Genomic DNA, 11,529 nt, shown 5'->3' with positions numbered 1-11,529 from the left:
CCTGTGATTACCTGATTAGCTGATCAGTGTGCAGAACATTGTGTTCTTAACACTACCATGCAGCTAAGGAGGAGAGGTGAGAGGATTTTTTTTAATCAGATATTTATTTCAAATATATAATTGACTCCTTTTTTATGGATGCATGATCCAACAACCCACTCACCTCCAACTACATATACAGCTTCTCCTCTCTTCAGTCTGAGATGAGCCAGTTTTGTGGCATGCGCTTATCTAGGCAAAGTTACCATAATGATCTGGAATAAAGGTAAAAGAACTCTGCAGTCGATACAAGAAACTAATCACCTTTAATGGTTATAAGTGGTCACAGTTCACCATGATATTATACTAGTCATATGCCATAGTGCTAGAATTACGATGACATACCAGCTGCAGATCTGCCCCCACATAGTATTATTGGAGAAATAAACTGGTTCATTTTGATAATATCTGATGAGGCCAAAATATGATTCACATTTTTAGCTGCTGCTCACATTCATAAGGCCCCTCCATGTGCACTAAAGCAGCACTTGTGAATAAAAGGTTCCGGTAATATACTGGGATGCCAATAAACTTGGAAAATTCAAAGAACACATGAAAACTAGACACCTGGTGCATGTAACTGTATATTTATTTCTTTTTAAAGAACACTCCTTAAATGTATTGTAAGTCAATATACAAACTTTGTTTCACAGAATTATAATCCACTAAATAGCACAAAATATAATCCAGATTATTGGTTTCTTTCATCTGTGGGTGTGTGTACGTGTGTGCACGGATGTGTGTGCGCGCAGATGTGTGTGTGTGCGGGCGCGCGCGCGCGCATGCTGGCGGCGGCAGAGGTAACCCACCGCGCGTGTTCGAGTACAAGCCCGGGCTCCTCCTGCCTGTCCTCTCGTGGATCAAACCTAACGCGGCTGGGTGCCCTGTCCTGGAAGGCTCCTGCTCCTCGGGGTCGGCCACAGCCGCGGTGGCGCCCAGCCCCAAGGGTCACGCTCCTCACCCCGAAAGCCGGCACGGGCATCGCAGCGGGCAGCGACCGGCTGGCGGAGGTCAAGCGCAAGGAAACATCTTTCTTTCCCTCCGAGCCCTTCCTCGCGCTCCGGGGCACCTCCGCGCGCTTGCTAAGCGCTGCGGCGGCGGCGGCTCCCGGGGCGCCGCACGGCGCCGCGTGGCCAGCTCCGAGGCCGCCCGCTCAGCCGGCCCGGGGCGGCCGCACGGCTTCGCCGCCCGGTGTCTAGCGTGGGCTGAGCTCAGCTCCCGCGCAGCGGCACCAGCCGCGCGGGTCCCAGTGAATTACACAGAACGGTACCAGTGATGCACCTGCACATATTTACACGGGGTGGAATGTTTTCCCATAGTTTTTAAAGGAGTATATAGATCAACATGTTCACATAAGACCAAATACTTTTAATATATTTATAACTGTTTTATAAAGCTTTGAAAAAACTCACAATAGCACATTGTTTTACTTTAATGCTTTACGGTACTATCAGTTTAAAATCACAATCAGCACTTAAGTTATAGTCAATCCAGCAAACGAGACAAAAAAAATTACAAGAGTTAAGAACTGACTGATACATCCTTTATCTTTTTTTTAACTAATGCATAAGTGCAGAATAAGATAAGATACTCTAGTTTAAATATCTTGTTTTACAATATACATTTTGTTCTAATTATGCAACAGTAAATCCCATGCTTCACATAGAAAAGCAATCCACAACATTAAGAAAAAAATTTACAATTTATGAAACAAAGTAAATAAATATTAGTATTACAGAATCAGAGCTGTACATAAAAGCTGTTCAGTTTTAATCATATAAAAATATGTTTTAGTGCAACCTCACATATATTGATGCTGTTTCGCTTTACATCATTTAGATCCAAGTGTCCAAAAAAGGAAAGAAATTACATTTATTACAAAGCAGATACACAAATTCTAAAATATGTACAAATTACTGCTAAAAAAATGCTTATAAGAATATAAGCAAAGTAAAGAAAAGGCACAAACATCTGTACAATTTAAAAGTACCAGACCCAATAAGAATTTCAAATTTAGTTTTGGTCAGGCTCATGATGACTTGTTATTTTATTTAATTCTTTTGATATAACAAAAGTATATATAATAGCAAACTACTGTAACTTAGAACAGGCATGCTGTAAAGTTGAATACTTCTTCTATCTCTAGAAAAAAAAAAGTGGGGTAAATGTATGGGTAAAAGTCTCCATGCATCTCAGATCAATGTGGCTTGCTCTTCTCAGATGACAGGTCATCTCTTTCCTGTGTGCTTGATGGGGATTCGCTCCTGCTGTGAAAGCCCAACTGCCTGACATCCACAAAGCTCTTGCTGTAAAAGGTGGAATGGGCTAACGCAGTCTGCGATGTACCAAAACTGTCCTGTTCACCACCGTGCAAGTCAGGATGGGTGGCTGAGGCACCGGTCTGGCCTGCCTCAGATCCACTAAAGTGTTTAATGCTAAAATGTGCACTTTCTAAGGGTTTCTGGTGAGGCTCAGAAGGCCTCTGTGGCTGCTCTGCCCCATGCAGAACGGCTTCTTCTGTGGCGATTCGCAGAGAGGCTATGGCTTTTGTACAAGTCTGTATGTTCTCCTCCTGCTCCCTCTCTGGGGCGATGACACTGTCCTCTGAAGTGCTTTGTTTCAGCAATAGTAACGGAGAGGAGGAGACGCTGGATGGAACAGCAGGGTGCAAGCTGTGCGGAGAGGTACATTTCTCGTGATGCTTAGAAATACTATACGATTCTTTTGTCAGGGTTTCAGCAGTTCCTCTTTGCTTCTCCTCAGAGCCCTCCCTCTGCAGGGCCAAAGTGGACGGAGGATGTAAACCTGAAAGGGCCAGAGGTACTGAATGGACCATCTGGATGCCTCCGATAGGCATCATGGGGATGGGTGCTCGGATTTGCTGCTGGGAGTGTAGTGGAAGATGACTGAAGACGTAGTCATTCGCACCTTCAGGGAACAGGCTAGACCCGTGAAGGTCCATAGCTCCTTTTTCTCCATACATGTTGAAGTAAGGCCCCTGAGACAAGCCCCTTCTCTGTAACCAGAAAAACAAAAGAAATAATAGCAGGAGTGCTAGAAGTAAAATTCTTGTGAAGCATCCAAACCACCTACCTGCTTTCAAGCTATGTATGTGAAACATACCTCTAGTCACGCAGTACCTTTTAACCAGACAGATCCCAAAGTGTTTGGAAAACTCCACTAATTGCTTCTCCAAACAACATGAGAGGTTTTCTTAGTTCAGCCCTACAGGGCTCATGCCTCTGAGGTGAAATGCAGCAGCTATTTAAGAGTATTCAGCAATACAATGCAGCAATCTAGGTCAGGAAGTGAAGAGTATCACATTTCAACTGAAATGGCAGACAGAATTTTTGGTAGATAGAGCTTCATTCCCCAGGAGAAATTTGGCCAGGACATCCATTCTTATCCTCTATTTCGGCAAACTGCACACTGTGCAGTCTGTACTGGGCATCAAGTCTTTGTTGCCGAAAAATATACATTTTAATGCTCCCTTTTTGCCACTAGTGGTTGGCATGAGTATGAGAAAAAACTACTCATATTTTCTGCCTGTTGAAGGATCCCACTCTGAAGCCCCAGAGAAGGCACTTCCTCCCCCAGTTCCCCATCATGAGTTTTAGCCATTCACCTCCTTAACAAAAGAGGAGTAACATTTCCATGCAAGCTCAAATGCCTCTATGTTAGAGCTCAAAGGCTCTAACTTTTATAGTCATTAAAACAATGGAGCACCACTACAGACTATCACTCTGGCCTATCTGTAGTGTAAACAATAAATAATAACAAAAACACAGTAATTAACTGTGAGTGACAGTAATGATTCTGTACTATGGACATGCACTCTTAAAGAGACTGAGAAAAATGAAAGACTTTCTAACAGCTAATTTGAAACAATCTCACAATATTGACTTTTTCAGTGTTTTCCCATTAGTTCTTGCCTTGGAAGAATGAATGACGCCATCTCTGCTCTGTATTAAATATGCCTTAGGCTTTTGGGTTTCTCCTTTTTTCATTCTTAATTTTTTTAAATTCATTTCCCATCTGATGATTAAGAATCATTTATTGTTGACCAGAGAATTAATGATGACAGAAGTGCAGGATGACATTTTCATAATGGTATGTGGGATTTGGCCACACAACTCTCAGGGACTCCCATAGGAAAGCAAATGAACAAAAATGCTCATCTCTACGCTGAAAATTGACCAAACACCTATCAATTGCTCAAGAGCTGTATTGTTGCCACAGTCTTGGTGAGGCAGCCTGAGGACTGTGCTGCTAAATGCCAATGCATTAATGCAGCAGCATTTCACTGCTGGGAAGTCCTTGCTCTCAAGGCATTAATCAACCTCTTGATCTCGTACTGGGGAATTGGTTTGGGGGCAATTAAAGACTTTTAGTTTCTATGCTACCCAGGGGCTGAATCTCAATACTCAGATATTTGTCCTGTTCAATATAAATCAATGTTAAGACAGGAAAGGTGACCCATAATCATCAGAATCAAAGAGACGAGATGTTATAAAAGACGTTACATATAGAGAACAGCCTATGTTGGGGTTTTTCCTATACAGAAGGTGAGACACTTAATTTTCATAAACAAGAAACCATCATAAGAAAGCACAGAGACAGTGCATTATCTTGCTGAATGGGTAAAAGCTTATGGAATAAACTGAAGTTGCCAAGCCAGAAGGCATGGCTCACCAACCCTGTCAGCCCTTGCTGTTGCTAACTCACCTCTGCACAGTTGCTTGCTCCTTTGTTTGGGTGGTAGTGGGGGGCTGTGGTCTGTCAACCTGTTTCTCAGTCCCACTTTGCTCTTGACTGTTTCCTAAGCCATGATGCATCTTATGTGAATCTATGTGCCACTACTGCATCCAGTGTGAATTTGGGCTCAGGAAATAGAGCAAAAGGCAACCAAAAAAGGGGGGGAAACTTGGAAGAATTAATGTAGTCACACACAAATCTCTATTTGAGAAAGATATTGGCTTCATGTTGTACAAACTATAGTTTCAAAAGGGGATAGGACAACAGTCTGTCCTTGTAGGATAGAGGTGGCTAATATGATAGAAACTGCTACAGACTTGATGATCAGCATCCTCATCAAATACATTTCATAAGCATAATTTCAGTCCTATTGGGAATGCACTATAGTGGACCACATATACCAGCAGACCTATTTGCAGTTTACACAGGCGTCTGACGTTGCACACTGGCGCTCTGTGCAGAAACACATTTCATTCAAGATGATAAAACATTCAGTATTTGGGGAGGTATTTCATATCAGTATGTGAAAGGATTTTAGGTTCTATTGACTTTCAACTGGATTTAGAGGTGCCTACTTCAGCACTTCGGAATATATGGAGATGCTTTGGACTTCAAAATGAATGAGAGATACAACAAAACAGAATCACAGGCAGGTTCTAGATAAACTCTACATCAATAAAGTGAACTGCTAGTCCTTCCTATTTCCTGTTCCCTAGAGAATTATTCCCTGGTCTCAGTAACTGCTTGTAAACACTGGCAGAAAGCCAGCAGGGGAGACCCAAACCAAAAAAACAAAAAAAACTAAAAAAAACACCACCAACAACAACAAAAAAAACAACCTCACTTCCCCTAGAAATTAAGAGTTTTCAGGAACAAAGATATACTGCCCCCAGCAATATATATTCACAGTGTACTTATAGCTAGTTCTGGGAAGTGAAGAAGAGGCAAAAGTTCTGGTCCACATTAGGAAGCAATGGGGTGCACTAGGAGTGGAAAAGAGCAGGAATAGAGTGAAACAGCTGATGCTGCCTCTGATGTTCACAATATATGTGTTGCTAGGTGGGTGGGAGAGATTACTTCAGACTAACCCTGTAGTCTCTTCTCATTGACTTTAATGCCCACTTCTGTAGCACACTCCTGAATCATCTTTTCTGGTTTAATTACATCTGAAAGCAATCCAGTTCACTCACTCCAAGGCTGCTGCAATGTGAATTTGACAGTAACGACATTCACTTATAAAGCACATTCCTCATCCAAACTAAAATGCTAATGTAGATGCACCCAAGCAGAACAAAAACAGCCTTCCCATCTCTCCTCCTTTCTTCTCTCAAGACTAGTGCAAAATGACAGAGGAGAAGAATCAAAGCCATTTGGTAATGGCACCAGCTCTTCAGAATGGAAAGAAACCCCTGGCACTGGCAGAAAAGAAGATCCTGAATGTATTTATAGAGCAATAGAGATAGGTCTTTAAATTTTAAGACAGTCATTTAATTTGCCAAGGCCAAATATGCATCAGCATCAACCAGAGCCTTGGTCTACTTTGGAGTGAATATCTTGTTGCAAGAGTGTATCTTGTTATTAACAGCTAAAGGAAAAAACTTATTTTTTCCTTTGTCTTCATATGACCTAGAAAAATAGTTATTTTTCCCATGCTCTTTTCCACATCCTAAAGAAACAATTTCTATTGCTTTCTATCAGGTCCTTTCAAAGCCAGAGCACTTCACAAGCTATTTGCATAGGACCACCAAAGTGCATGAACATTCGAGTTCAAGAAACATAAAGGGGAACCTGATCAATATTGGCAAAGAGACTAGAGAAAATACATCAATTTCAGTGGAGAACAAAGAAGACTGGCCTCTCCCTTTGGTACTTTCAGGCTCCAGAAGTACAAAAACACTCTTATTCCTCCAAGGACTGGGAATCCAATGTAACTGTTAAAGAGGAAGTAGGATTGTAAACTGGCATCTGCATCACTGATGCAGTTGCTAATTATGTTGTGATTTGCTGGATTCACTTTTCTGAAAGTGAAAAACAGCCTTCATTCCTTTTCTTCCTCTAACAGTTTTCATTTACGGTAAGGTTAAGTGTTACTTGTCATCCCACACACTAAGTGTAATAACTTGTGTTTCATCGAAACTTAACTTCTCTTTGGCTAAAGTATGTTTTCCAGAAAAGCATGAAGAGGCGCAGGATCTATCTTTCTGTCCTTGCAGTAGTTCATTGTGATGGGCAACTATCATCACATTTTATTTCCTCATTTAGATTTGCCTGGGTGCTTCTGCTGATGCTTGAGTTCAGGTCCCAGTGACTGACCAGCCATAATCATGGAATCATAGAATGGTAAGGTTGGAAGGGACCTCTGGAGATCATCTAGTCTAACCCTCAGCATAGCCCGTACCGTGATTGAACTCGTGACCTTGGCATTAGCAACACCAACTGAGCTCAACCTGCCCCTTGTCTATGCTTCTCTCTAAAAACAATCAAGGTGCCACTGAGTTAGTGGTGCCCTTCATAGGACAAATGATCTTTTACACTGGGTTTTCAATGCACGAGACTTGTCCTACCTCTAAAATAAGCTAGGTGTTACAAGCCCATCTGGCAAGGTGAAGAACACTTTCCAAAAGAAGAAGCTAAGGGTACCAAAAGAGTCCTTATAATGTGCTAAATGCCTTGCTGGAAGGCATGCATAACACGCAAGACAAACCTTACAGCAAGGACTGTCAGATCGCCACAGGTGACTGTTACGTACCCTTTTGCCAGAAGCATCAGTCATCCAAAATCTCTATTACAGGACGCCAGTGGAAGTGACTCACTCAGGATATCAGGGACTTGGGTTCTCTCTACAATGTCAGCTGTAGTGTCTCATAAAATTGATATAAAGATATCGTGACTGCTAAACTAGTAGCTATATTTTCTTTCCTTGTGCTTCCTTACCTTGTCAGTACAACTAGTGGCTGGATTTTTATTACCTCTGTGTTGTAGTGATCATGTCATTTCCAGGAGCTCTCTGGTAATGTACGTTCCCCAGCCCAGTTGCACAAACTCATCTACAGCTCTGGAAATGCTACTGCTATGAGCTCAAGGTTTAATCCTCTTCCACTACGGAGAAGAACTATAATTATATGAAGAGCAAAAAGGACTGGAGATGGAAAAGAGGGGAGGACAGCCCTCTCAGGATGAAGGAAGGGAGGTAGGAGCCCTGTCAGAGTACTCTGACTGAGAAAGTCTGTTATAGCCTGCCCAGATTGAATCAACACATATAGGTTAATGAGATAAGCAGTGAAACAGCAGCAGCAGCAATGAATGTAGCTAGAAGCATCATCCAAAATAAATAAATAGATGCATTAATTGTGAGGCAATTCCTTAACTCTAAAGACTAAATTTATTTGAGGAGAGAGTGTGTTGTGAATGCTAGGGCTTGCAAAAAGTGCCAAGTCGGCAGTTTCTGGAAGCTTATTTACAGAAAGGGAACAGCACAGACAGCAGCTGTGCAAGTTTTGCATATTTCCATTTCCACTCAGACAGTTGTGTTCCTGTTGAAACAGTTAGTTGTGATGGTGCTTTCTGTGGGGCAGACAGCTGTCTCCTCCCATCACATGATAACATCCTTTAAGCTCCAGTTGCAGATCCTGATCCAGATGGGCATCCCGCTTTTCAAAGGGGTTCTGTTTATTTTAGTGTTTTTATTCCATTATTCAGTACTTCAGTGATGTACTCTGCACTGCAATATCAGGGCCTTATGCTCTGCTCTGTCCCAACTGACAGTCTGGGAGGTAAAAGGTTTTACAGTGCAGTAACAAGCCCACATGCCATGTAAGCTTCCTGGGTCATTCTAAAATAAAGACAGGGCCAGTTAATGTAGGCCAGCCCAGTTTCCTTTAATTTAATGGAGACATTCTGATTTTCACCAAGTGAAGATTTGACCTTTAGGCTTACTACATCACATCTAACTGAATCAAAGCCCTGATCTGAGCTGTACCTATTCTAAACTTCTTGTATTCTTTCCAGGAAGCCCTACTGAGGTTCAAAGCTTATGCTTTCTTCTCCAAAGCTATACTTTTTTTTTTTGTTTTTGTTGTTTAATACTATGTGCAGATTAGATAAGAGCAATGGTTTTGACAACAGGAGTGAAAATATTCTTTCATACTTACTGAATGCCCCAGTGGAATAGATTCTGACTGTAAATATTGACCCATGGACAATGCTGGATTATGGAATAAGCCCCTCCTGGGAGACGCTGCTCTAACTGCGGCCATATATCTCCTCTCTCGCCAAGGAGATAGATCTCTTCTGACAGACGCATCTTTCCCCGGTGACATTGGTCTCCTTGGTGATAGGTGACGTCTAGGTGAAACATCCCGTCTTGGTGATAACTCTCTCCTCAGCACAGATTCCTTCCGTGGGGAAAGGTGTCTCATGGGTGAAATATCTCTTCGGGGTGACAGATGCCTTCTGGGTGACAAATCCCCTTTTGGCATTAAGTATCTCTTTGGTGAATTATCTCTATATGGTGAAGAATCATAGCTGGGTGATGACTGTCGACTGGAAGGTGAGAGGTCCCTAGGAGATGAACTGGGGTCTAATGAAAGCATGTAATCCTCATCCATGCTACTAGGTATGTCTAACCTGTCTTTATCGGGCTCTGAATCAGTGCTCTTCCTCTGGAAAAACCTCTGATATTCTGTCATCTGTGAGTCTTCACATGAGTCGCTTGGTGTTATAAGCTGAGTAACCTGAATGCTAGGTAAGGTGACCAAGTAACTGATCAGGGAGGAGTGTCCCACGGAGAGGGAGCCCTCAGGGGAAGCCCCTTGTGACGCCCCAGCCGAGTTCACCGACAATGAGGAGAACCGCGGGGGCTGTGGGCTGGTGCTTCTTGATCTTGTTTTTGGTGTTGAGTCTCCCTGAGTATCATCAAAATCATCTTCATCTTCATCATCATCATCATTATCATCACCATCCTCACCATCTGACTCCTCTGCATCAGAAAACTGATGCTCTGCTGATATGCCTGCCAAGTTGTTACTCTTCTCTGCCTCCTGGTGCATGTCTTCCATGTTTTCTGAAATAACCACAGCAAGTCAAAATGGTGAGTATAGCAAACACAACACTTTTATAGGCCTGCTGCCACTTCCGTTCCCTACCCAGAATATCTTGGATGCTCTTCATGGGGAATGGCTGCATAGAGCCATTCTTAACAGTATCAAACTGTAATTTTTCATAACAATATTCTCAAACTCCATACTCAAATTCATTCCTGTGAAAAAGGAAGCATACAAAGCAAATTCACCCTACCCCACAATGTCCTTTGAACTTCTCTGAATGATGTCACATTTAAATAGAAAATATTTGGAACTTTATTTGAGACAGATGACAAATAACAAGTCGTATTTTTATTTCTAGCTCCTCCTCATGTATTGCAATAAAAAATATAATGCAGACAAATGGCTCCAATCTATTTTTTATACTTCCTGTTTGTCAAAAAGATGCTTCTTAATTAAAAAATGCACTAAATATTCCTAATATATTATCCTATGCCAGACACTGTGCTAAAGTGCAATGAGTCATTTGCATACTACAGAGGCCATTCCAACTAAATTAAATCATTCTGACATACCTGCTTCTTCAGTTTCAGCATCATCTACAGATGTCATTGATACTCCAAGCTCCAGGCATTTTTTCATGTGTGCTTTAGACTTCATATGTTTTGTCAGATTTCCTATGGATCAGAGATGAATCTTATTAACTAACAACAGTGAAGAGCACTCTTCAAGTCAGTTTTTGGTATATCTTAATTCTCCTATCCTGCAGATGTGGGTTTTAGTTAAAAAAAAAAAAAAAAAAAAAAAAAAAAAAGCAACACACACAGGACTGACTCATCCAGCCCATTGCCCTCAGAGCCTGTTTTAATGAGAGTGGGACTTCACATCTTCAAAAAAATGTCCAAATAAACTCAGGGCCTGAGAGGTATATAGGCATCTCTCAAATTTTCCAGATGACATTTAGATGCCCCAATAAGTTCAAAAACTTGTGGTTGAATGTTATCTATCTCTGGGTTCAGTGTTCATCTGCAATATGTACAAATAGCCTGGGCATTGAAGTGACTCCAGTGCACACCAACCATTCAGGGCTCACAGCCCTACTTTCACATCACTATTCTCAAGTTAAGTAGTTTCCCATCTACTTCACATGTAGGCTCCAAACCTTCAGAGTGTTTGAAGCATTTTGAAGCAAATGTAGTCCATAAAGAAGGCATTTAGAGGAGATTTCTTTATGTGTTTACTGTCTAGCTTTAATCTCTGAACTGACAGTGGCTGTGTTCACAGCATTCACCTGGGATGTGGGAAACCCAGGTTCAGCTCCCTGCTTTGGTGTACGGATCCGAGCCAGACACAGCAGGGATTTGAAATCAGATCTCCATCCCTGAGGGAACAATTTAACACTAGACTATTGACTTTCTGGAGTGTCGTTTATGGGCTGTTTTTTTCCCAGATAAGAAAACTGGGCTGAGATTAGCCCCAAGAGACATTTCATGGCAAGGAATCTTGAGCACAAAGAGCACAAGCCAGAAAAACAAGAGTATCACTCTAATCCATTAGCCACTTAAGTTACATTTGCAGCATCCAACAAGAAAGACATGGTGCATGCAAAACCAACTTATTACCATGAGATGGCACTTCTTATCTCAAGCATTGCGCTCTGTGAATGTACCTATGTTGCTTTTGGGACCCAAAC

General features: G+C 41.9%; 1 protein-coding gene across 5 annotated transcripts in view; it reads right to left on the bottom strand.

The window, feature by feature from the left end:
• Positions 1-610: 610 nt before the first annotated feature.
• The window catches only part of HIVEP2 (HIVEP zinc finger 2), a 151,581-nt gene continuing 140,662 nt past the window's right edge, over positions 611-11,529 (bottom strand). For all 5 annotated transcript variants that reach the window (XM_062572445.1, XM_062572446.1, XM_062572447.1 and 2 more), the window contains 3 exons: positions 10,412-10,513; positions 8,946-9,856; positions 611-3,055 (listed from right to left, as the gene is read on the bottom strand). In XM_062572445.1, the coding sequence (XP_062428429.1) occupies positions 2,237-3,055; positions 8,946-9,856; positions 10,412-10,513 (1,832 nt within the window). In that variant the 3' untranslated portion in view covers positions 611-2,236. The remainder of the gene's footprint in view (positions 3,056-8,945; positions 9,857-10,411; positions 10,514-11,529) is intronic.

This window comes from Rhea pennata, chromosome 3 (assembly GCF_028389875.1).
Source record: "Rhea pennata isolate bPtePen1 chromosome 3, bPtePen1.pri, whole genome shotgun sequence".
Lineage (NCBI taxonomy): Eukaryota > Metazoa > Chordata > Aves > Rheiformes > Rheidae > Rhea > Rhea pennata.
This window is presented reverse-complemented; position numbering and strand designations above follow the sequence as displayed.